This window comes from Psittacula echo (genome assembly GCF_963264785.1).
Source record: "Psittacula echo genome assembly, chromosome: 8".
Taxonomy (NCBI): Eukaryota; Metazoa; Chordata; class Aves; order Psittaciformes; family Psittacidae; genus Psittacula; species Psittacula echo.
Genome location: NC_137744.1, coordinates 10,002,928 through 10,026,919, shown reverse-complemented (window position 1 = coordinate 10,026,919; position 23,992 = coordinate 10,002,928). Strand labels below are relative to the sequence as shown.

At 56.4% G+C, this 23,992-nt stretch overlaps 3 protein-coding genes across 4 annotated transcripts; 2 read left to right on the top strand and 1 right to left on the bottom strand.

The window, feature by feature from the left end:
- The first annotated feature begins 4,433 nt into the window (after positions 1-4,433).
- On the top strand, positions 4,434-10,010 carry GLA (galactosidase alpha). Of its 2 annotated transcripts, XR_013957553.1 has the most exons (8): positions 4,434-4,613; positions 4,912-5,086; positions 5,298-5,475; positions 6,867-6,958; positions 7,853-8,014; positions 8,551-8,748; positions 8,918-9,722; positions 9,816-9,843. XR_013957553.1 is itself a non-coding variant. In XM_080624810.1 (7 exons), exons 1-7 carry the CDS (start codon positions 4,444-4,446, stop codon positions 9,179-9,181), a joined length of 1,239 nt encoding a protein of 412 aa, XP_080480936.1. In that variant the 5' UTR covers positions 4,434-4,443; the 3' UTR covers positions 9,182-10,010. The 2 variants fall into 2 exon arrangements, 1 of the variants encoding a protein (XP_080480936.1); XM_080624810.1 differs by having other exon boundaries at positions 8,918-10,010.
- Positions 10,011-10,479: 469 nt separating this feature from the next.
- On the bottom strand, positions 10,480-13,060 carry RPL36A (ribosomal protein L36a). Its single transcript, XM_080624825.1, has 5 exons — positions 13,000-13,060; positions 12,619-12,724; positions 12,336-12,403; positions 10,623-10,745; positions 10,480-10,542 (listed from the first exon to the last, which is right to left on the bottom strand). Exons 1-5 carry the CDS (start codon positions 13,000-13,002, stop codon positions 10,522-10,524), a joined length of 321 nt encoding a protein of 106 aa, XP_080480951.1. The 5' UTR covers positions 13,003-13,060; the 3' UTR covers positions 10,480-10,521.
- A 418-nt stretch (positions 13,061-13,478) lies between these two features.
- On the top strand, positions 13,479-23,963 carry BTK (Bruton tyrosine kinase). Its single transcript, XM_080624802.1, has 19 exons — positions 13,479-13,566; positions 16,247-16,542; positions 16,666-16,764; positions 16,999-17,067; positions 17,586-17,667; positions 19,137-19,265; positions 19,349-19,416; positions 19,921-20,096; positions 20,377-20,439; positions 20,657-20,711; positions 20,909-20,991; positions 21,071-21,198; positions 21,338-21,412; positions 21,722-21,893; positions 22,138-22,354; positions 22,850-22,914; positions 23,343-23,461; positions 23,551-23,708; positions 23,784-23,963. The coding sequence occupies exons 2-19, from the start codon at positions 16,402-16,404 to the stop codon at positions 23,853-23,855; spliced, it is 1,971 nt and encodes a 656-aa protein (XP_080480928.1). The 5' UTR covers positions 13,479-13,566; positions 16,247-16,401; the 3' UTR covers positions 23,856-23,963.
- The last annotated feature ends 29 nt before the right edge of the window (positions 23,964-23,992 follow it).

Below are 23,992 nucleotides of genomic sequence, written 5' to 3'. Positions count from 1 at the left end.
CCTCCAGCAGCGGTGGGTTTTTAAACAGCATCAACCTTCCTACATACATACATGAACAAATAAAGCCTTTCTGGGATTTTCAGTGGTGTGCTGGGGGGTTGTGTCTGCCAAGGACCCTGCGGCCAGCTCCAGCATCCCTCACGTGGGGGGGATGTGGGGATGAAGGCACAACAGCCCTGTGGGGACAGCCCTGCAGTTACACCCAGATATCGTTACACTCAGCTATCCTCACCTCCATACGTGACCTTTCTGACATGGCTGGTGGTGACCGTCAGGTTTTATCTCACACAGAGGTGGGCAGGAGCCCCCCGTGAGTTCCTACCCCCAAACCCCATCGCTTCACCCTCCAGCTCCAGCTCTGTGGGGTGCTTCCGCAGCTCTTTCCACCCTGACCAGGGGACAGGACCCACGATGGGGCAGGTGTGGGGCTGGAAGGGGGGCTCCAGCTGCGCACTGGAGCTCAGACACCCGGACATGGCTGAGCACCCCAAGGGGTGAACCTCCCTGCACGGCCCCTTGGTGCCAGCCCGCTGGGCAGGCGCCAGCCTTACAGCGCTGCCAGCTGTGCCGGGGGGCTTACGCCAGCCCCACAGTGCCCCCAGTGCCACCCGGGGCCGGCGCTGTTGTCCCCGGCTGGCGCAGGGGCAGGCAGAGCCCGCAGCTGAGGGCTGCGCACCCAAGCAAGCATCAATCTCCCTCTGTCCTCCCAGCCAAGTGTCACAGACCGGCTCTGTTGGTGCCTCGCAGCCCTGTCACCCGCCTGGGCTCTGCTGTGGCAGGGAGGAGAGAAAGCAAGGTGCACCCATGGTGGTGTTCTCTAAATGGGACAAACCAAACCCCCCCCCCGGGAGGTCTTGGTGCTGCACCCACCCCAAACATCGAGAGGATGCAGCTGAGAGGACCGGCGTGGTGTGCCCAGTTTCTGCACTCTCTGCTCATCTTTCTCTTCCTCACCAAACAGGTCAGGGCACCCTGCGTCTGTTTGAAGATAAATGCTGGGGTCTGCCCTAAGCCGCCTGGCTCTGGGAATTGGCACCTCCTGGGAAATGGAAGTGGCAGAACACCCTTTTCCTAAGATAAAGCCCCTGGGTAGGGCTGTCAGTGCCCTCCAGCACACAGCTCCAGCAGATCCCTGCAGACAGCAGCCGTGCCCAGGCTGGACGTGCTGAGCCCCAAGCCCTCCTGCAGGTCACAGCAAGGCCAGGGGCCAACTCAGGTTGTTCTGCTCCCTGCCTTTGGATGGATTTGGCTTTCCATTTCTTGCCTGAGGCTGTGCACTGGGGGACACATCCCAGCCACCATGGGAAGCAGCTGTGGGCATGGGACCAACAGCCATGACCAGGTTAATGACTGGTTGATGCAGTAGATAGATGGTTGTAGTAGATTGATGGTTGATAGAAGTTGATGGAGTTACAGCAGGGTAACAGGACTTCCAGACAGTAAAATGAGCATCATCGGCACTGGCAGCTTCCTGACAGCAGCATGCCCAGTGCTGGGTGGCCACAGGCACACACAGGTTTGGGCAGCATGGCCCCTCATCAGCCCCAAGGGCTCCTGGGGTACCTGAATGGGACCAAGGAGTCATAGAATGATTTGGGTTGGAAGGGACCTTAAAGCTCATCCAGCTCCAACCCTGCCGCGGGCAGGGACACCTTCCACCAGAGCAGGCTGCTCCAAGCCCTGTCCAACCTGGCCTTGAACACTGATGCCAGCCAGGCTTCCCTGCCAACCACGGAGGGTCTGATCCTGCTGGAGCCGAGCTCTGCTGCTGTGCTTGGAGGCACTGCAGTGCCAAACCTTTCCCCTCCCTCAGCAGGGGCTCCGACCCTCTCCACAAACCACTCTGTCCATATGGACTGATGCTCGCTGATGCTGTGTGGGACAGCAGGTTTGGAGCCCAGCGAGTTCACTGCAGCAAGAAGAGGCAGCAGGTTACCAGGGCTCTGAGTGCTGCGCGCCCTTCACACACTGCCCAGGTTTGGGTTTTCTAAAAGCAAACACCACACTTCAAAGTCAGCAACGAGTCCTGAGCGAGCCAGGGACAGTGAGGAGCAATTGAAGCACCGGTAGCTGCACTGGCAGCGTGTGCTGCTGCGAGCCGGTCATGCCACAGTGCATGGGGCCCTCATAGGACCTCAGAGCCGCTGTGGGGCAGGATCTACCCATCACAGGGAAGGGCCAGGTGTGTGGGGCACTCACACAGTGTGGCTGTGCCGGACCCCCAGCTCTCAGCACAGCTTTGCCAGTGCTGTCCCCCGAGCAGAGGAGCCTCAGGAGCCAAAGGGCACTTTGCCTCAGCACAGCCCTGCCGCCTAAGCTGGAGCATCACCACAGCTCATCACCTCCACCGGCCCAGAGGGGCTTCACCAGCGCTCTGCTAAACCCCACAGCCACATCCACACCCCTGGCATCGCTCTGGGACCAGCGGGCACATACACAGGCCATGGGGCACCCCATGTGCTCCCCAAACCAAGGGGTGTTTGTGGGACAGGTACCCCCTTGGGCAGGCAGGACCCCTGGGAAGGGGCAGTGAGGGAAGGCTGGATCATGGAAACCAGCAGGGATCAGCCCTGCAGTGCTCCTAAACTCTGGGATATGGGAATATGGGATAACTGCATGGCTCTGGGCTGTGGTTTTACACAAGAGAAAACAAAGTGATGAGGTTTTCCAGCCCCAAAGTGGCTTGTTTTGGCCGACTCTGAGAAGCCTCTGCGCTTCAGCCCCTCAAGGGGCAGGGGGAGAACCCCAGCGCTGAAACAAGGAGCAATTATCAAACCACGGGCTCTGAAGAGCTTTTGTTCCCTGGCTGCTGCAGCGCAGGGATCGGAGGGCATCTAGCGTGATGCCTCCATGGCCTCACACACCAGCGGCACCCAGAGGCCAAAGCTGTGGCAGCCCCGGCCCTGCAGCGGCCGCATCCTGCTCCCATCTTCCTGCTGTGGCAGGAACCACGGTGAGAGCTCCAGCAGGGCTGCAGGGGCTGATCCAGCCCTGGGGAAGATGCACGGGGTGAAGAATCAGCTCCTTTCCCATTTCCCATTGCTCTCACTGCTGCCCTGGCAGTGAGAGCCTTCATGCCCCCAACAGGCCACGCATGCTGCTGCTGCTGTGTGAATCCTACAAACACAAGAATTAAATCTGGGGCTCATCCCAGAAACGCCGATGGGGATGCAGGTGCCCCTTACAGCTTCCTGAGTCCTGCTGACACCAGCACTGCCCAGTCCCAGAGGTTCACATCTCAGCTCCCCATCAAGCTGACTGTACTGGCGCAAACAGGGCAATGCCCAGTTACTATGATTTGTGTGAAGAGAGACCACAGTCTTTGAGTGCAAAGTTCTGCATGGGCACAGGCACCCCAGGCAGATGTGCTGGATCCTGCCCCGCAGGGATCCCACAAGCAGGCAGAGAAGCAGCAAACAACCTGGCCATACCCATACCCCATGCATCAGCCTCTTGCCAGTACTGGATCGCTTCACTCTGACCCTTGGATCCCTGCAAGAGGAGAGCCAAGCTCTGCAGAGACCCCATTCTCCTTCATTACGTCCCAACCTACAGCACCATAAACCACCCTGAGCTCATGGCAGAGACCCCTCCAGCCTCTCAGTGCAGCTGGAGCACTGGAGAGCCCTGTGCTCAAACACCTCCCGCAGCCAGGCTGCAAGGTGCTGCCTGCAGAAACACTGTGACACCAAAGCCTTCCTCCTCCACTGGTGCTGGACAAGCTGCCACGGTCAGGAGTGGGAGTGCTCAAGGTAAAAGGCAAAGCAAGGAAGATGAACCCAGCAGTGTGTCTCAGAGGGGTGAAGGCAGACTGGGGGCAGCAGTGCCTACCACGCACATTGAGAAGAGACAGTTTATATCTTTATTATATACACATTCATGATAATTCCACGGAATGCCCACCCAATACTTGTTACCTGCTGCATATGGTAATTTGGGAAGGTAAGACTGTGGTGCAGGCACTGTGAATTTTGAGGAGTGGTCTCTGAAGGTCATAGGTGGTCGTTTGGGGAGAAATACCCCCGCTCATTGTATCCTTTGATGGAAATGCATTAGTTAAGGACACTGGGATGCGTGTTTAGTCCTGCCAATTAACTACACGTTCTCACTTGGTCTAATTTACAACCTGGAGAGGCTCCCCCAGTTGTTTTCTTTTGCAGCCATTTACCAATTTCTCAGTCCAAGTCGATATTCAATGAAATACGAATATAATTCGGTACCAATTATACAGTGAAACACGGATTTAACTCAGCATCGCCGCACTGTGCCAACCACCGGACAAGCACTTCACCTCCCTCATGTGACCGCCAATCCACATGACTCCGGGGTAGGGGGCGGGCCGCTGTGCGCCTCTCTCCCCCGTGATTGGCGGAATGGCGGCGCGCGCCGCAGGGCGATTGGCTGGCGGGACGGCACGTCACTGCTGTGGCGATGGCGGCTTCGATGGCGGCGGTGCGGCGGGCGCTGCGCTGGGCGCTGCTGGCAGCCGCGGCCATGGCGGCGGTGCTGGCGCTGGACAACGGGCTGGCGCGGACGCCGCCGATGGGCTGGCTGCACTGGGAGCGCTTCCTCTGCGGCACCGACTGCGGCACCGACCCGCACCGCTGCGTCAGGTACCGCCGGCCGGGTGCCCCGGGGGAGTGCGGGTACCCGCACCGGGGGGTCAGGGCAGGGGGCAGCGGCACAGTGCGGTGCTCTGCGGGCCTGGCCCGGTGTGCGTCCAGCGACGGGGCCTTCCTTCACTCCTCTGCAGTTCCACCCTGTCCCTTGGGGAGTCATAGAATGGTTTGTGTTGGAAGGGACCTTAAGATCACCTGGTTCCAAACCCCTGCCATGGAAGGGCGGCACGTTTGCGGTATCGATGCTTGACATGGGGCTGCCACGTTCTCTGCTTTCTTTCCCCGTGCCCAGCGAGCGGCTCTTTGTGGAGATGGCCGATGTGATGGTTGCTGAGGGCTGGAGGGATGCAGGCTACGAGTTCATCTGCATTGATGACTGCTGGATGGCCCCGACGCGGGATGAGCACGGCAAGCTTCAGGCTGACCCAAAGCGGTTCCCCAGCGGGATCCGCAAGCTGGCCGACTACGTGAGTGCCACCCATCACGGTGCAGGCAGTGATGGCAGGCAGGGACCTGACCTGCAGCCATGCTGGGAGCAGGGGAGGAGAGGGAAGGCTGGGTGGGGAATGGCTGTGTAGGTGCTGAGCTAAACCCCTGCCTGACAGAGTGGGGTTTGCTTCATTCCCTCCTGCCTTACAACTGCACCATCCCCAATTCTCTTTCTGTCTGCAAGCGCAGGTCCACTCCAAGGGTCTCAAGCTGGGAATCTACAGCGATGTTGGGAACAAGACATGTGCTGGCTTCCCTGGCAGCTACAACCACTATGACCTGGACGCCCAAACTTTTGCCTCCTGGGGCGTGGACCTATTGAAGTTTGACGGCTGCAACTCTGACACGCTGGAGCTGCTGGCAGAAGGTAGGCACGGGCTCAAGGCTGCAGTGCACCACAGGGTGGGAATGTTCTGCAGGCAGCAGCAATTCCAGGCCCAGGGTGGGCTCCGGGGAGTTGCTTTTCCCTGAGTGTACTCGTTTGAGGAATATGCTTACAGAAGCAGGTGTGAGACTTTGTTCCCAAGGTAGTGCTGGCACTAGTGTTTGTTACCTGCTCGCCCTCCTGAGGGCTCTCTGTGCAGAATGCTTCCTCAGCTCTAAACACAGCAAAGGCTTTGACCTTCTGTGGTGCTCTTACTGGAAAGCTCAGAATGTTCCACACACTGAACCCTTAATCCCTTTGCTGAGGCCGTGCCAGTGCAGAACAGCTTGAAGCAAGAGCAGCGTGTGTCAGCCATAAAGAGGGCAGTTACCAGGACTTTTAACAGGAGAAAAAAAAAATAAAGGGAATTCTGGCATTAAGCTCCTGATGGGGTTTTGATTTTAAAGCCCAGCAGTGTGAATCCTAGTGCAGAAGTTATTTGCACACGGGCTGGCAAGTCAGCAGCTGAAAGCTCCATAGCTCACTGTGCTGAGGAGGCTTGGTACAGACTTCCTGCAAGCGCAAACAAATCCAGTGCCACAGGAGCAGGTTTGTGGGAAGAGTGGTGCAATTTGGAACATGGTTTTCTTCTGACCAGGCTCTTGCTGCTGTCACAGTCAGTACCATGGTGTTTGGTAGCAGGAATCCTGCACGCTCTGCCTGGCAGGGAGAACCTGCCCAAGTAACAATCCTATAGGAGCCAGTGAGTGGGGCATATGCCAGCTGTTGCAGCCAGGAGCACAGCTCAGCAGCATGACAGCAGGACTCAAAGCTGTTGTTGGATCAGATGTAACCAAGGTACAATCCAGTTGTATTGAAGCAGTTCCAGGGGAGAAAGTAAACTTTCCATTCCCTCTCTTCTGATTAAAAAGGACTTAACAGGGCTGTCTGGGGACAAAGACAGGAAAAACGAGTGGTTTTGCATTCCTACTCAGTCCATATGGTGCAAGTGCCTCATAAGAACATACTCCGGCAAGATTAACCCAGTGCAGCTGTACCCAGCAGCTTGATAGATACCAACTTGTATTTCCCAGGTATCTAGAGTTAAAAAAGCCATACAGTAAAACCCCAGCCTCTTCTCATGGCTGGATGTACAGAGATCAGCAGTCTCAGAGCAATAAGCCTGCCCATGGCTGTAGCAAAGCTGTGAAGGAGCTCACCTGTCCTTGGAAGGCTGCAGACTACAAGCCCCCGTATCCCCCCTGGGGTGTTCCTGCTGCAATGTGTTCAGCCTTGATTTAGCAAGAGTTCAGCTGAAACCTGAACCTGTAATGTTGGATTAAGTTCCTCTGTTTGACTGAGGAGATTGTGTAACCTCTGTCCTCTTCCTTTAGGTTACAGACGCATGTCTCTGGCCCTGAACAGGACTGGAAGGAGCATTGTGTACTCCTGTGAGTGGCCTTTCTATCTGAGGCCCATGAAGCAGGTAAGGAGTGTTTTTCAAGGCTTATCCTAGAAGAAATTAACTATTAAGACTGCAGAACAGCCTCCTGAGAAACTTGTTGCTCATCTGACAGAGAACAAGACTGTAAAGTGTAGGAAAACTACATTTTCCTCTAGAGCCCTGAAGCATACCTGAGGCAAGTCATTACTCTGCTGAATTCAATAGGATCCTGCAGCATGAAGGAGCAGCCCAGCTGGAGTATGCCAGAGAGCACAGCAGCATCCATCTGCTTTGTCTCCAAGGAGCCAAGCACCAAAACACTGGCGGTGCAGACACATCTAGCAGATAGTTTGGTGTTATTCCTTCTGGACAGAGTGGAAAGAATAAGTGTAAGGACTCAGCCATACCGTCACCTCTGGGAACCAGGAAAGAGACTTCAGGAAAGCCTATTCAACAGGAATTTTCCACACTGTTTATCAACAGACTTCTGCCACCCAGGGTCCATGACAGACTCTCCACCCATAGCTGGCTTCCCCTGTGCCACCGTGACAGGATGGTGCCATTCCCTTCTAATTAGTGCATTAGTCACCAAAGGGTGTAAACCCAAGAAATGACAGTAATTAACGGGGATGTCACAGTTTAATCCCACTGGCCTCATCACACCTTCAGTAAAACAGTGCTCAAAGGAATTTTCTAACAGAGCTGGATGGCCACAACCGTCCTCCCAAGAGAGGCAATAGTGTTGTGTGGAGCCTGGAATTACCGGGTATAAGGCATCCTAGGGAACCAGCATGCACTAGATCATCCAGATGGTTGCTGATGTAAGGTGTTATCACAGTTCTTCGCCAAATTATCCCTCATCCGGTCTAGCTTTGTGTATGATCTTGTCCTTGTACAGTCAGGCTCTGTGGCTAATCACACTCATTGTTTTGGCAGCCCAATTACACAGAGATCAAACAGTACTGCAATCACTGGAGGAACTTTTTTGATGTCTATGATTCCTGGAGCAGCATTAAGAGTATCTTGGACTGGACAGCACTTCACCAGGACAGCATTGTGAAGATAGCTGGGCCAGGGGGCTGGAACGATCCTGACATGGCAAGTAGAACAACACCCGCCTTGGGTATAGGCTGAAAGGGATGGGAAGGCAGAAACATTGAGGGGAAGGGCTCTGACAGGGCTCCAGGATCAAGCATCCAGGATGCTTGATGACAGCATCCCTGGCTGGAAAGGGAAAGAGAACTATAGTTACAGACAGTACCAAGGAGGTGCTGTCTCTGTAATGCAGCCTCAGCAAGCAATGTGGCAGTGGGAGACAGTCTCTGAAGTGCTCATCTCACACTAGAGGGAATCCCCTGCATTGTGAGGAAGGAATAGCTGCATCCAAAAGCAGATTTTGAAATGCTGCCTAGCAAGTTGAGGATCCTTCTTTGCTTGTACCAATGGTTCATCCTGAATTGCCCCGGTAGTCATGCCTTGCCTTTCCCAACCTTCTCCTGGCACTCAGACTATCTAACGAGTTCCCAAACAGGGATCCCACCCTCAGCATCCGGCCATTTACCAGTGCTTATGTTGGTGGCCCAGTTTCTCCTTAACAAGCAGTGTTACCAGGTGCTTTTGTGTTCTTGTCACAGCTGGTGATTGGAAACTTTGGGCTGAGCTGGGACCAGGCAGTGACTCAGATGGCCATGTGGGCTATCATGGCAGCTCCCCTCTTCATGTCCAACGACCTGCGGCACATTAGTCCAGAGGCCAAGTGGCTGCTCCAGAACAAAGAGGTGATCGCCATCAACCAGGATCCGCTGGGCAAGCAGGGATACCAAATCACCAAGGTACAGCAGGCAGCCAGTCTCCTCATAAAGGGGATACATTGGGTTATAGGGGAGTGCTAGGGTTTGGGAACAGGAGCCAAGTGAGCCCACTCATACCTGAAGCCTTCTTAGACAGGCATGAAGAGCATCAGTTTTGCCTCCCCTGACACATTTATTTTCTCCTTGGCAGGACAAGAACTTTGAGCTGTGGGAGCGGCCCTTGTCTGGCCGAGCCTATGCCGTGGCAGTGCTGAACCAGCAGGAGATTGGGGGACCCCGAAACTTCACCTTCCCCCTCACCTTCCTTGGCAACGGGCTGGCCTGCAACCCAGCATGCTCCGTGTGGCAGGTCCTGCCAGTCAGCAGGGACTGCGGGGTGTACAGCTGGGTGTCCTCCCTGAGCATGGAGGTCAACCCGACAGGCACTGTGCTGCTCAAAGTAGTGGCACTATAGGAGGCACAAAGACAATCTCTTTGTAAGCCTCAGGCTCATTCTAAACTTCTTGTCAAAAGAAGTGGGGTGGGTGCCTTTGTTCTCTCCTCAGGCATTTGCTACTCAAGTGCTTCTTTGTGGACTTTAAAACTTCAGCCTAAGGTGACAAATACACATCGCTCCATTACCAAGAGGTAACAGAGAAAGGGGTGCTGCTTCTCTTGTTTACCCTTTCTCTGGCATCTCACCCACCTAACTCCTTCCCCAAGGGGCTTTAAGGACTGCAGCAGGGCAGCAGCTGGTCATATCCACTGCCACTACCAAGGAAACGCAGAGGACACATGCAGCATCGTACAGCCCTCCTTGAGCATTTCAGGGACAACAGGGAAACACCCTGGCTGCCTTGCTCTTGCTTTGCCAGGCTGGAGCAGAGAGTCCAGGAACAAGAAACCCAACACTCCCTTGAGAGCACGGACATCTACCTTCTGACCACTCAGGGACTGGCCTAAATCATTGCACTTCTTAGCAACTGCTTTCTTAACAGCTGCCTGCTAGTATAAATGTAAGTAAGTATCATGTCTTGGGACTCAGGTGTTGGGGGTTTCTCCTTACCGCAGGAGTCTTCCTCTCACCAGTAATGGACACTTCCCTTTAGATGACAACTCAACTCCTTCATGATGCAACTGAGATCCTATCATGTGAGCTACCTCCCAGAAGTACCTGTGTGCTTGCTTTCCACTGCTGCAGTAACCTTTAGGTTCAATAACACAGGTCCCTCTGAGACAGGAGATGGATACTTAATCACTTATGGAACTGTCATGTACAAGTATGTTCTCTTCTGACTACTGCACAATCAGGGTATATTGATTTGTTCTTTCTTCTGTGATTAAGCACTTTGATTAAAATATCCCTTTAAAAGGCCAAGCTTTTTCTTAGTTCCACTATACAGGAGTATCTGAAATTAAACCAGGTTTTAGATGACAGCACAGTTGTTCTAGTCACTAAGTTCTTGTAGAATTTGTCATGATTTACTACAAAGAGCACTCAGTACAGGTGACACAATGCAGCCATACAGTCCCTGTTGCAGGCAGAGGTCACACTGAGAAGCCACTGGTGCAAAATTCATCAGCCTCAGGTTCTACATACATGCTAAAACATCTCTTGGGAAGAGAGTCAGGAGATTCCACCCATTGGCAGGGCTTTTAGATAGCGATTGTTCACTTACTAAGCAGCTCTGCAAGCAATACCTTCCTGCTGTCATGATATAGCTGAGAGTTCAACTCTACCACCAGGAGAAGATACAAAAACAAAACAACAGATCACTTCCAAATACTTTAATATGGTCCATAACAACGAGCAGGTTAGAACTGGATCACTTGGCCCTGTAAGAATGAAGAGATGGAGTAAGTTTATTCACCACTGAATGCTGCCACCTTCATCCACCCGTGGTACACAAACCTACCTTTCTCTTCTTGTCTCCTCCCAGCTCAAAGTGCTTGCACCTCTTAATCGCCAGCATCCTCTTGGACCTGCAGTTGGGCTCCACACACTCCAGCCTCAGCACAATCTTCTTTGTAGTCTTTGCCTGGGACGAGAGGAGCAGAGTGTATCAATGCACAAAATGTCCACAAGCAAACAAACTGCTGCTGTCAGGAAAAGCATGTTATCTGCACTCCTGAAGATTCAGTAGCTTGTTCTCAAAGTGCAGATAAAAAGACTACCAACAGAGATAGGCTCCCTCCATTAAAAACCAGGCAGCACCATAAGGACCAGGACAGGAGTGCACTGGATCGGTACCTTCACAATAAAGAACACTGGTTCAGTGGGGCAGAGCTCAGCCATGCTCCAAGCCCATGCCAGTGAACACACCAGGAACATGCACTTCACAGTGTGGGAGAACAGACCAACAGCATCAGGAATTCAGCAGAATCCCGGGCAGAGACACATCTGGAAGCATTACAAACTTTCCCCAGAACACAATGTGCTCAATGCCGACCTGCTGCTACTGACAAGTCAGATGAAACCCACGATTACAGAGGGAAGAACCCAAACCTGCCGTAGCAGCTGCACAGAGCTTTTATCACCAGTTACCAGTTTTGCCCAATCACCCATATAACGCTGACTAGCAAGAAACAGGAATGGGGATGGCAGGGTATAGCAGCAGAGTGCCAAACAGTACAGCAGCAGTACAGCTGCTCTGTGTACCTCCTGCAGCAGCATTTTCTGCAAGGTCTCCCCACTTCGTGGCAGAAAATCAACTTCAAGAACTGCTGTCTCATTTTGTTCTTGCTGGAAGACTTCCTGAACATCTCCAGCACAACACCAGGACTTTCCAGCAATAAGCCAAGCAGCTTAGTAAGTAACCGAACAGTTCACACAAAACCTATAGCAAATCAGCCATTGGGTTCTGCTTCCCTGCTGCAAATAGCACAGATTTTGGCCCCCTGTAACTCCCTGGCAGGAGGTACACAGAGGCACGGAAGGAAAACAGGCAAGACCACAGTCCCAAGTATCCACACACTGCAAAGGACAGAGGATGACAGCAGCAGGTCCCTGCAGCTCATCTGTAACAGAATGCATTGCTGCTCTGAAACTCTCAGGGAAGGCTTAACACAGCAGCTGTGGCTCAGTGATATGGATTTCCCTGGAGCCAGCAGACTGCAAGAAAACCGTGTCGTGTCCTGCAGTGCCCCAGGAGCTGCACATGCTTCGCTTCTACCATACCCTTGCACTGACAGCACCATCACTGTGCAGAGTCTCACAAACCCGGCAAAGTTTCAATGAGAAACTACTGCCACTTCGAGACAACAAGGAGAACAAGCAGCAGCCTCCCTTTCCCCTTGCTGTACTGGCAAGCAATGAAGAAAACAGTCCTTTCATTAAAAGCATCACTCCCAGTAAGACCCCCCTCCCCTCCAGCATCAAGGCTCCCTGCACAACCTGCTGTGCAAACACATGCTATGTTGTCACTCCTGAAAACAAAAGGAGCATCACACAAAACAGGAACAGCAGGGGGGGAATTTACACTCCCCAGACACCACTATGAGCAGAGGTGCCATAACATAGCTTGAGCACAGGACCAGCACAAGGCTGCAGGAGGCTGAAGCACCCCTCTTCAACTGGTATGTGGATTACCATGAACGCTTCAGGTCCTTCTTCCAGAAGCAGCACTCACCTTCTTACGGAAGATGGGCTTTGTCTGGCCCCCATAGCCACTCTGCTTCCTATCGTAGCGTCTTTTTCCTGCAGGGAGAAATGCTTCTCTTTAGGCAATGACTCAAGACACGCCACAAAGCCCAGCGGCCGCTCACCAAACCTTAGCAGAACTCAGGCTGCAGCTGCACCCCAGATCAGAAGCAATCCCCGCTTTTCCCACAACCATCACCCTGGCGTGGGACGTGGCCACCCGGATCCCACACAACCTCCCTCAAGCCGTGCTCCAGTGCCCCCAGGCCTACCCTGGGCGTAGAGCGAGTCCTTCCCCTTCTTGTACTGGGTGACTTTGTGCGGCTGGTGCTTGCCGCACTTCTTGCAGTAGGTCCGACGGGTTTTCGGGACGTTCACCTGCAGGGGACGGGGGAACTCGGTCACCGCGGCCAGGAATGGCTCAGGGCGTGCAGCGCTGCCACCAGCGCAGCTTAGCCCGGTCGCCCTTCCCCTCTCCCCGGTTAGGCCCTGCGCCGTCACCCCGGACCTACAACGTCCCCCCGCCGCCCTAACCCGGCCTAACCGCTGGCCGAGCACCCCCCGCAGCGGCGGGCTCCTCGGGCGGGCGGAGCGAGCCGCCTCCGGGGCGGATGGCAGCGGATAGAACCGGGCCCTCTGCGGCCGGCACTCACCATCTTGCCGGCTGCGGCCCGAAGAGGAGGGGCGCCCGGGAAGCGGAAGCGGATGGGACCGGGGAACTATAGAGAGGAGGAGCGCAGGGAGCGCGAGTGGCGCCGCCTTGCGGCGGGAGGAGAGCGGGGCAGGGGGATCGAGGGTGCGGGGTGCGGCGGAGTTGGGGTGCGGAGGGTGGCGGGTACATGGGGGGGGCGCGGCTGTGGGGTACAGGAGGGTGACCCTGTGCGATGCGCACAGTGCGGGCCGTGGAGGGGGCACATGGCGCTGCCCTGCAGCGCGGCCCCGTGCCATGTGTGTGCCCCTCGTCCCCTCGATGCGGAGCAGCCCCGGCCCCGGCCGCCCCAGGAGGAAACACAGCTGCTGCTTTTGAGTCAGCGAGCAGGGAAAGGGGAACTGAAAGGGTGGGGTTGGCTGGGCCCGTCCTTCCTCCCTGCGCAGCCGACCCCGCTGTGCGTCCCCGCCGCTACAGCCATCCCGACCGGCCCCGCTGGGCCACCGCGGGCGGGCGCGGGCAGCGGGCACGGCGGGACCGCTGCGGGCCGGAGCGGCGGCGGGAGGGCCGGGTGAGTGCTGCCGGGCACGGTGGAGGGTCCGGGGCCGCCGTGTGCGGTGTGGGGACAGGGCTGGAACACGAGGGTGGCGGTGCCCTGCTGCCAGTGCGGGGAGGAGGGAGCCGTGCGGTGCCTGCTTGTGGCTTCGCACCTCTGTCCTGGGCGCAGGCTGCATGCTGGCAAGCAGTGGGTGAGCTGGGAAGGCTCAGCCTTGTCCCACAGCCCAGATGGCTCCAGGCAGGCCAAGGAGGGGACAGGTACCATGAGGCCACAGTGCAGCAGGGCAGGGTGGTTGGTGCGGGGGCTTTGGGGCTGCAGTGGAGCATGGGATCAGGGTGGTGTGTGTGCTGTGGACCCCAGCGGTGCTCCAGAGCATGGGAGCAGGATGGGGTGTGAGTGGCAGGGACCCAGCGGTGCTGCAGAGCAGGGGGCCATGGTGCTGGCAGTGCCTTTGAGCTCTCTTTGCCTGTGCATTTTGCAGCAGATGCTGCTGGAGCGCAGCTCTGGGTTTGTTCCCGAGCCTGTCCCACGCAGGAGATTCCCTCCTCTTCATTGTTGTCACCCTCCAGGCTGCACCTCATGCACGGGGGCTGTGGTGTTTGTCATTCACAGGCACCCTGCCACCCTTCCCACTTGCTCTGGGTATGCCAGCCCCCATCAAACAGTGGTGGCCAAGAGGCTCGGCTCCTTAGCAGAAGATGTGCAGGGACCATGGTGGGGCACAGCACCCATCGTGTGTGCCAGGCCTGGCGGTGGGGTCAGAGCATGCTTGGCTGGGGTGTGACAGCAGCAGGAAGTCACATGCGCTGGGGACACACACAGGACATGCTTCCAGCCACCCACTTGCCACCTCTGCTTTGTCACAGCGCAGCGGCAGTGGCTGCAGGGTGAGTCCTGCAGGGAACCCACTGCCCCCAGGGACAGAGCTTGTGGCAGAACCAGGGACAGAGAGGCTGTGCCATGCTGGGGCAGAGCAACTCTGAGATACCCATGTCAGCACTGTCCCAGAGGACATGGGATGTGCTCCATCTGCCCAGCACTGCTGGTGGTGACCTGGCTCTGTGAATCAAGGCAAAGCTTCTGGAGACCCAGCACTGCAGATGGGATGGGATAGAGCCCAAAGGCTGCTCTGCTCAGCCCCGTGGCTGTGTCAGGGGGGACACACAATGGCAGCCACATTTTATAGCTAGCGAAACTGAGGGATGGGGCTACAGGGGGATGCTGGGGTCGCTCTGGGCTTGCCCACCACCCTGTCAGTGGCAACCCCAGACACGTGCCCTGTGCTCAGCAGGGACCTCAGTTCCCTTATCCCCAGGCTTGGATCTGCCTGTGTTTTATAAAGAACTCCAACAACTCATTGCTTAAGGGGGTTTTGCTTCAGTTTGTTTTTTAAACCACCCAAACAAGCAGAAAAGGCCCATGAGGCAGGAACCCTGCTTGTTCCCAGTCTTTCTGGCTATAGCCACTGCAGTGAGGCAGGATTGCAGGATCTACGCTGGAAGGGTCTGGGCATCGCCAGCACATGGGGGAACACCCCTGCTCGTGCCCCCCAGGCTGGGCATGCCCCAGAGAGAGGCACAGCTATGGGGACCAGGTCCTGGCATATTTGATCCCTACCTGGTCACTGTCATGGCCGAGCCAATGCCTGCCTCCTGTGTGAGGGGAAGGGACGTGCTGCCTGGCTGGGTAGCGGGGAGTTCAACCCTTACCTCCAGCCCTCCTCTGAGCCTCCCCCAGAGAAGACGAGGGCAGCGGGGAGGGAAACTGCTTCTCCTGGGATACCCTCTAAAGCCGTGTTTGTAGGAGAAAACAGGAAGAAGGTGGAGGTGAAGCAGGAGCAAGGCATGTAGATGGTCAGGGCAGGAGACACGGAGGAGGGCTCCAGGTCACAGTTCAGCAGTGGCTCTGTGTAGCTCATGAGCTCACTGATACATCCAGGCTGTAAGGAAGCATGGGTTACAGCCCTCAGAGGAGAAGCCCAGAGCTCTGTGGGGTGTTGGAACCATCTGGGTGCCGCAGTGCAGCATGAAAGGGTACAGGATGCTCCAAGAGATGGGCCAGGTCAGAGTTCCAGCTGCCCTGGAGGCAGGGCAGCAGTGGAATGCAGTGCTTTCAATTGAGCCCTTTTCTGCCTGGACCATCCCTGGAGAGGCTCAAGGGAAGAGTTTTGCTGAGGAGGGCTGGGAAAGGATCGAACCCTCTGGTTGCTGGCTGGAGGCAGCCCTTCAAGCCTGGAGGAGGAGGAATGTTGAGCATCATCCTTGCTCTCCTGCAGGCTCCATGGACACAGAGGGGAAGGATGCCTTTAGGGCTACTCTGTGCCTTCGGCAGCTATTTGGAGCCAGGACTTACCCACAAGGGTTTAGGGACTGGTGTCTCCACAGAGGCAGTTCAGCACGTCCCTGCACAAAGTGCCTGCGCTATGGCAGGAGGAAACGGCCCACACAAACATACACACATGATGCTGGAGGGGAGGAGGGAGCCCTTTGGGTGCTGCTGCTCAAGCTCTGCACTCCTCCCTCTCTATGTCTGTCTGTCCATCGGCACACCCGCGGGGCCCCTCCAGCGTCCATCAGAAGCCAGAGCCATCCGGGTGGTGGCTTGGTCCATAGCCTGGAGTTGGCGAGGGGACAGGAGAGGGAGAGGTCCCATCACAGCCACCCCACACTGACCTGTCCGCACACCTCCGCAGCTGATTCCCCGCCGTGGTGGTCCCAGCACCTCCAGGCTGCCCTTGGTCAGTGGAGGCAGTGCACCAAGTGAGGTCCAGCAGCGAGCACTGTGCTGGTGTTGTGCTGCCCACAGCAACGCGGCGAGCACAGCACAGAGGAGGCCGGCGGGGCCGACATGGCCACTGTCATCCTGGAGAGCATCTTCTTGAAGCGCTCGCAGCAGAAGAAGAAGACATCTCCCCTCAACTTCAAGAAGCGCCTGTTCCTGCTGACAGAGAGCAAGCTGTCCTACTACGAGTATGACTTTGAACGGGGGGTGAGTCGGCAGCCACAGGGCTCACCAGTTGTCCCTTTGCCAGCCCAAGGGATGGTTGGACAGGGACAGTGGTCGGTTTGAGCCTCCCTTTATGATCATTCAAACCAAGCCTGTGTCTTGCAGCGCCGGGGCAGCAAGAAGGGCTCAGTGGACATTGAGAAGATCACCTGTGTGGAGACAGTGGTGCCTGAGCACAACCCTCCCCCTGAGCGGCAGGTCCCGGTGAGGAGGAGCCCTGCTCGTGTCCCCTTGCTGGGGAAGTAGGGAGAGGGATCCTGGTCTGGGGTGGTGGGAATGGGGGACAGCCCTGCTTGGCCTGGGGGGCTCTGCACCCATAGGCCATACCAGGGGTCTGGCTTGATGCAGGGCAGGAGGATGCCAAAGGCTGTGGGTCCCATGGGAGATGCCATCAGACAAGCAGCAGGATGCCAGCATGTCTCTGCCTCTCTCTTCCAGAGAAAAGGAGAGGATTGCAACAACATGGAGCAGATCTCCATCATCGAACGGTTCCCTTACCCCTTCCAGGTGAGTCCTCACTGCACCCTGTGTGGGTCCACTCTGACTGCAGAGGAGGACCAGAGAGGGACCGGGTGCCAAACCCAGCATCACTGCCCCCATGTCAGGCATCACTCACCCATTTGGGGACACCCTGCTGCAGTCAGAGCTGCACAGGGCAGGCAGGTGAGCCACTGTGAGCCCCAGGGAGTTGGGCAGTTCTATTTAAGGGGGCTGCTTAGATGCAAACCAGCTTCTGAGCTCTATTGTGCCTCTTTCGGCCCCATGGCCCATGCTGGAGGGATGCTGTCTGCAGGGTGCCCACTCAGCTCCCAGCCCAGCTGCCTGCCCCTCCTGGACACACTGAAAGTCAGAGAGGGAAGTGGAAAGTCTCAGGGGAAGGGGCTTATTTAGAACTTCTCTGTCACGGTCCCGCAAGCAGCGTGCAGGGCAGCACTCACAGCACAGCCTGTGCTCTGCCATAAGCCTCAGCTCCCCCCATCCTCCCCGGAGACCCCCGATGGGTGCTGAGCTGTGTGGCCCTGCAGGTGGTCTATGACGAAGGGCCCCTCTACGTCTTCTCCCCGACGGAGGAGCTGCGCAGACGCTGGATCCATCAGCTGAAGAGCGGTGAGTCTGGGGGCTCTGCAGCCCCCCCCAAGCAAACACAAGGCATGAGCCGTGCGTGTGGTGTGACCCAGAGCACCAGGCTTCCGGGGTTTGTTATCTCGTGGTTCCGCTGTCCCATGGCTGCAGAAGAGTGATCAGAAACTTCTCCCGTGACCAGAGCACCCATGAAACCCTGCCCCACATCCACCCCTTAACATCCCTGAGCTGCTCCTGCCTGGGGCCGTGGACACTCGCCTCTGTCACCCTCTGACTTCTGCCCCACCATAGCCACCACGGCTGAGGCTTCTTGCCCTCTCACAAGCCTGCTCCAAATGAGCTCGACCAGGCTCAGGAGTTATTGAGGGCGAAAGGAAATAGCAGATGTGGCCACACGGCTGTACTGGCATGGAACAAGGGCAGAGCCCCCAGTGCTTTGGGAACAGAAGCCTGCGGGAAGCCAGGGAGCATCTCTCCCAACCCACCCCGAGCTTTGCTAAGCTAACACTTTGCCACATGAGGTGCTACCTGCTTGAGCTGAGCATTGCAGCAGCACTGCTGGGGTGCTTAAAGCTGGCCAGAATCTCCCAGCACACTGCAGAGAGCTCCCTCTGCTCCCTGAATGCAACGATCAGCCCTGTTAAATCATTTCAGCCTCTGCTGTGCTACTGATACACAGCCACACGTGGCCCCGCTGAGGGTTCACCTCAACTCACTGCTCATGTTTCGGTGCTGGAGCTGCCCGTGTGTGCCTCTTGGTGCATGTGCCTCTCTGTGGCTTTGTGCTGGTGGGTGATTAGCTGCCTGAATTGACACAGGGAAGCTTGCCCCAGCCAGGCGGAAGCAGCGCAGGCTGATAACGGGGAAGTCGGTTACTTCATGAGAGCCCTGCAGCTTTTACCCAGCAGGCAGCAGCTCTCTTCCCCCTCCCTGCTGCAGCAGGGGGGCTGCTGGGGCAGCTGAAGCCAGTGTGAAATCCACAGGGAAAAGGGGAGAGAAAATGCTGGTCTTTTGGTGCCGGGATGCCCTCATCCTGCCCTCATCCCTGCAGAGCTGCTGTGGGCCAGCACCGTGCTCTCGTGGTGTTCAGGCACATCCAATTGTCCCACTAGCTTGGGGAGAAGCACAGGGAAGCTGGTTATCTCCTAGCAAAGGAGCAGTATCCCAGCAAGGGAAGTGCCTGAGCAGGCAGGAGTGGTGGCAGTGCCCTGCTGTCCCCGTGGACAAGCCAGGCACAGCACTGGCCTCCCTCCCCACTTCTGAAGATCAAGGGTTCAAAAGAGCCACAAACCTCAACAGCCTGGGGGGTGCTGGACATCTTGGCTGCAGGAGCAATGAGCTGAGGTGAACCCTCAGCAGGGCCTCATGTGGCTGTGTATCAGCACAGCAGAGGGTGGAATGATTTAACAGGGCAGCTCATCTGCACTGAGGGAGCAGAGAGCTCTCTGCAGCATGCCGGGGACACAGCACTCATCTCCCCTTCCCTGCCACAGTGATCCGGTACAACAGCGACCTGGTACAGAAGTATCACCCCTGCTTCTGGATTGACGGCCAGTACCTGTGCTGCTCCCAGACAGCCAAGAATGCCATGGGCTGCCAGATCCTGGAGAGCAGGAATGGCAGTAAGACACTGGGCACCCTCCCCTCACCCTGTCCCCAGGCCATGGCATCTTTCCTCACCTTAAGTCCCTTTTCTATTCGGAAGGTTTAAAAGTTGGGCGGTCGCATCGCAAGACAAAGAAGCCTCTTCCCCCCACTCCTGAGGAGGATCAGGTAGGGGCCAGCAGCAGCATGTGGGTTTGCTCCAAGGTGTTTAAAGAACAGACTAACTGAGAAAAGCCAACACGCTCAATGGCATTGCTCAGAGATGCATAGGCCAGGGCCCTGCTCTGGGGAGGGGTGTCAAGGTGGTACCCTGAGGGAGAAAGAGCTTGAATCAAAAGCCTGGAGGAAGGTCAAGTGATCTCACCTCTGAGGTTCTGCAGGGGGAGCTGGGAAGATGGAAAAGCCCTAGGATAGGGTGGAGGAGTCACAGGTTAAGCCAAAAGGTAGAGAGAAAACTTCCCTTTCGTGAGGATGGGTCTCCGAGGTGGAAATGTTGCAAGGAAAAGTGCTGGGGGGGGATTGGTCTCCTGGTGGAGATACATGGGGGAGCTGAGACAATCACTGCACTGACTGGCCTGAGCCCCCTGCCCAGCAGGCCTGGGGAGGGTCTCTCCTGGGCACTGTGTGTCTGCCAGCCTCACCCTGTCCCATGCTCTCCCTTGCTCTGGGAAGATGAAGCCGCTGCCTCCCGAGCCGGCCCCCAGCACAGCGAGTGAGATGAAGAAGGTGGTGGCCCTGTACAACTACCTGCCCATGAACGCACAGGACCTGCAGCTGCAGAAGGGCGAGGAGTACCTCATCCTGGAGGAAAGCCACCTGCCCTGGTGGAAAGCCCGCGACAAGAACGGGTAAGAGCTCCCACTGCCCACTGCAGCGGCCTCTCACGGTGCCATGGCACTGGTGGCAAACACCTCTTCAGCATCCTAGAGGTTAGGACAGTCAGCAGGCTGCCATGTGGGGCAGCACATGAAGACAGTGCTGGAGACTGAAGCAGGCTGTGGTGGCGTGAACCCAAATGGGTTTGCACCGAGGTTTTTTAGCCCATTTCTACTCAGCCTTCTGGGACAGGAACTTGCTTTCCCCTTGGCCTCCTCCATCAGTGTGTGACCAGCCCCTTTTCTTCTGCAGGAGGGAAGGATACATCCCCAGCAACTATGTCACTGAAACCAGCAATTCCCTGGAGATCTTTGAGTGAGTAGAGGGCATAGAGATGGAGCGAGCTGCACTTGGTCAGAGATCTTTATATGCAGTTCTGTTAAACACACACAGCCTGCGCACCCAGCTGGGTCCCTCTCCCTCTTCCCTACCCTTCGAGAGCCTCCAGTCATCCCTGTCCTGGGCCAGGCTCAGACCAGGCTGGGGACAGCAGTGGCTGTGGTGCTCTCCCTGACACGTGTCCCTGTTCCAGGTGGTACTCAAAGAACATCACCCGGAGCCAAGCGGAGCAACTGCTCAAACAGGAGGTAAGTTTGAGTTGGGAAATTCCTGGGAAAGTAGCACGACCACTACAGCCCCAGGAACCATCTGTACCCCAACATGACCTCTTCAGGAGATGACCCCTCAGGCAGGGACTGGAAGTAGGACTCCACTCACTTTATGTCTTGCCTGTTACATTACATCACCCCACAACCGCCCTGTCCCTCTCCCCTTTCTCTTTTAGGGTAAGGAAGGAGGTTTCATTGTCCGAGACTCCACCAGCAAGACAGGGAAATATACTGTGTCCGTCTATGCCAAGTCCTCTGTGTAAGTGGATCTGAGAACAGCTTGTTCCTACCTCAGAGGCACCTGTCCTCCCCACTGACCCCTTGTACTGTCTCTCCAGAGACCCCCAAGGCATGATCCGCCACTATGTTGTGTGCTGCACCCCCCAGAATCAGTATTACCTGGCAGAAAAGCACGTGTTCAACACCATCCCGGAGCTCATCACCTACCACCAGCACAATTCTGCCGGTCAGTGCTGGGGACACAGTGGGGCCAGAAGTGCTTTTACTGACGCAACAGTATCCCCACCTTCCTGCACTGAAGGCAGGAGGCTTGTGTTCCCTGCTGGATAAGTGTGGTGTGGCAATCTTACCTTCTTGTGTCTCAGGGCTCATATCCAGACTGAAGTACCCTGTGTCTCAACACCAGAGAAGTGCTCCTTCCACAGCAGGCCTCGGCTATGGTAAGCTGGCCTCACGCTTCCCTGGTTGCAGCACTGACTTTCTGAGGCTGGGATCCTGCCTGTCCCATGCCACAAAGGCTCACAGCCTTCCCAGGAATCACTTCCCAACACTCACTGGCCCTCTGGTGACAGTTCTGACCAAGAGATGCCATAAACTGCTTTGCTCCCCATCCCTTGGAGGAACAAGTCTCAGATTTCATGGATTTTGGGGATGCTTTGTCAGGCAGCAAATGCTTGTGAGCTCTTCTTGGGTTTGCTAGATCAGGGAGGCCACCTGCACCCACATTATGCTTGTTCTCTCTGTCCCAGGGTCGTGGGAGATTGACCCAAAGGATCTGACCTTCCTGAAGGAACTGGGGACGGGGCAGTTTGGTGTGGTGAAGTACGGGAAGTGGAGAGGCCAGTACAACGTTGCTATCAAGATGATCAGGGAGGGCTCCATGTCAGAGGATGAGTTCATCGACGAAGCCAAAGTCATGATGTAAGTGGTGAGCAGCCTGCAGGTCAGTGCTGGACCTGCCTTGCCAGAATGGCTGTGCTTCTGGGTGGCGTGCATGCAAAATGCATCCGAGAACCTACTGGCTTTGTCCTGGTTCCCTGGTGAGCTTTTCCACCATCTCCTGGACCAGGAGCACGTTCCCTTCCCAAACTCTTTATTCAGAGACGCTGCTTTTGCTGCTTGGCCTTCTAGATGCTCAGAACTGCCCTTCTTGTCCCCAACACAGGAACCTGTCTCATGAGAAGCTCGTGCAGCTCTATGGGGTCTGCACCAAGCAGCATCCCATCTTCATCATCACTGAGTACATGGCCAACGGCTGCCTCCTGAACTTCCTGAAGGAACCTCGGCGGCGGTTCCAGCCTGCCGAGCTGCTGGAGATGTGCAAGGATGTCTGTGAAGCTATGGAGTACCTGGAATCCAAGCAGTTCCTGCACCGGGACCTGGTAGGCCTGTGGCTGAAGGACACATCTCCAACTGAGCAACAGCCACAGCACGTCCTGGACAGACAGGGTCCAGCTCATCATGATGAGGAGAGGCAGCTCTGCAGCACATCCCTCTAAGCTTTCCCTGCCCACCTGAGCATGGGCAGGATGCTCTGAAGTCACTGCAGTGAGTTAGCAGTGACTGCAGAAAGGGCAGGACTGGATAGTTTTCCAGTAGATGGGAAATCAGTCTGTGGCTACGGCAGGGTTTGTGTTAAGCAGCATCGCTGGCTCAGACATAAAAGGGACCTCTTAACCCCCACCAAAAGCTGAGCCTGGAGTTTGTCAGCCTTGGGCTGGCATCGCTAGCTTGCAGTGCTGCTGGCTGCTGTACCTGATCTCCTCCTGGTGCTGCTTTGTTCAAAGTCCCACCAGGGAAGTTGCCCCTCTGTACATAAGCAGGATGCTGGGGGCAGGAGCAGGTAGGAGTGACCGCCTCCATCTCTCCACCCACAGGCTGCTCGCAACTGCCTGGTGAACGAGCAAGGAATTGTGAAAGTATCGGATTTTGGCCTTTCCAGGTCTGGTGGATGTGTCTGTGTCACCTTCCTGTCTCAGTCCTGCAGCTCCTCCTTCAGCCTCTTCTACATCTTAGTCCTTCAGCTCTGTTTTTCCTTTGTCTTCTCCTGTCTTTCTGCTTCATCTATCTGCCTCAGCCTTCCACCTCTGCACTTTCCACCGTCGCTTTCTTACTTCCCCTGTCCCTTATCCCCCCTCTCTTTGCTGCTTGTTTCTCCCACCTCTAGTCTCCCGGATGCAGCTTTCTCTACACATCCCCTTTTTTGTGGCTGTGCTTTTGTGTCACCCTATTTCTGCCCGTTGAAACCCATGTGGAGGCCAACCTGTTGTCACTCTGAGAGCTGCCAGTTCCTTTTGGGCTTCGTTGGTTGCATGTAGTAGTAAACTCTGGAGTGCAAGGCAGGCACCCTGATCTATTTACCTCCTGCAGGTACGTTCTAGATGACGAGTATACGAGCTCCATGGGGTCAAAGTTCCCAGTGCGGTGGTCTCCCCCTGAAGTGCTCCTGTACAGCAAGTTCAGCAGCAAGTCTGATGTCTGGGCTTTCGGTAAGAGTGTGAATCACTCGGAGATCGGGAGCAGCTTCAGCCACAGCTGCTTCCGTGCCATGAACCGTCCCTGCCGTTCCCTGTGCCAGGCGTTCTGATGTGGGAAGTTTACTCCCTGGGGAAGATGCCTTACGAGAGGTTCAACAACAGCGAGACAACGGAGCACGTCATCCAGGGGCTGCGCCTCTACCGCCCGCAGCAGGCTTCGGAGCGGGTCTACACCATCATGTACAGCTGCTGGCATGAGGTAAGCGGCTCCCAGCCCGGTGCCCACCGCAGGGGTGCCGGGACCCGGCTCCGCAGCTCTCCCCTCTCCCTGCAGAAGCCGGAGGAGCGTCCCACCTTCTCAGCGCTGCTGGGCAGCATCCTGGACATCACGGACGAGGAGCCCTGACCGCGGGCTGGTACCACGGGGCTGCTGCAGCGGGACAGGGCACCCGAGGGGTCCTCACGGCCGCCCCTCACCAAGCCCAGGACCGAAGCGTGGTCCCCGGCTCCGGGACTGCTCAATAAACCGTTCAGAACGCTGGC

Coding starts and splice junctions, on each gene's coding strand:
- RPL36A (XM_080624825.1), bottom strand. Junction 10,746..12,335: donor AGCCCATCTTCCGTAAGAAG/GTGAGTGCTGCT, acceptor CTCTCGTCCCAG/GCAAAGACTACAAAGAAGAT. Junction 10,543..10,622: donor GAGGAGACAAGAAGAGAAAG/GTAGGTTTGTGT, acceptor TCATTCTTACAG/GGCCAAGTGATCCAGTTCTA.
- GLA (XM_080624810.1), top strand. CDS start 4,444: ATGGCGGCGGTGCGGCGGGCGCTGCGCTGGGCGCTGCTGGCAGCCGCG. Junction 4,614..4,911: donor GACCCGCACCGCTGCGTCAG/GTACCGCCGGCC, acceptor CCCCGTGCCCAG/CGAGCGGCTCTTTGTGGAGA. Junction 8,015..8,550: donor GCTGGAACGATCCTGACATG/GCAAGTAGAACA, acceptor TTCTTGTCACAG/CTGGTGATTGGAAACTTTGG.
- BTK (XM_080624802.1), top strand. CDS start 16,402: ATGGCCACTGTCATCCTGGAGAGCATCTTCTTGAAGCGCTCGCAGCAG. Junction 20,097..20,376: donor AAAGCCCGCGACAAGAACGG/GTAAGAGCTCCC, acceptor TTTCTTCTGCAG/GAGGGAAGGATACATCCCCA. Junction 23,709..23,783: donor TGTACAGCTGCTGGCATGAG/GTAAGCGGCTCC, acceptor CTCTCCCTGCAG/AAGCCGGAGGAGCGTCCCAC.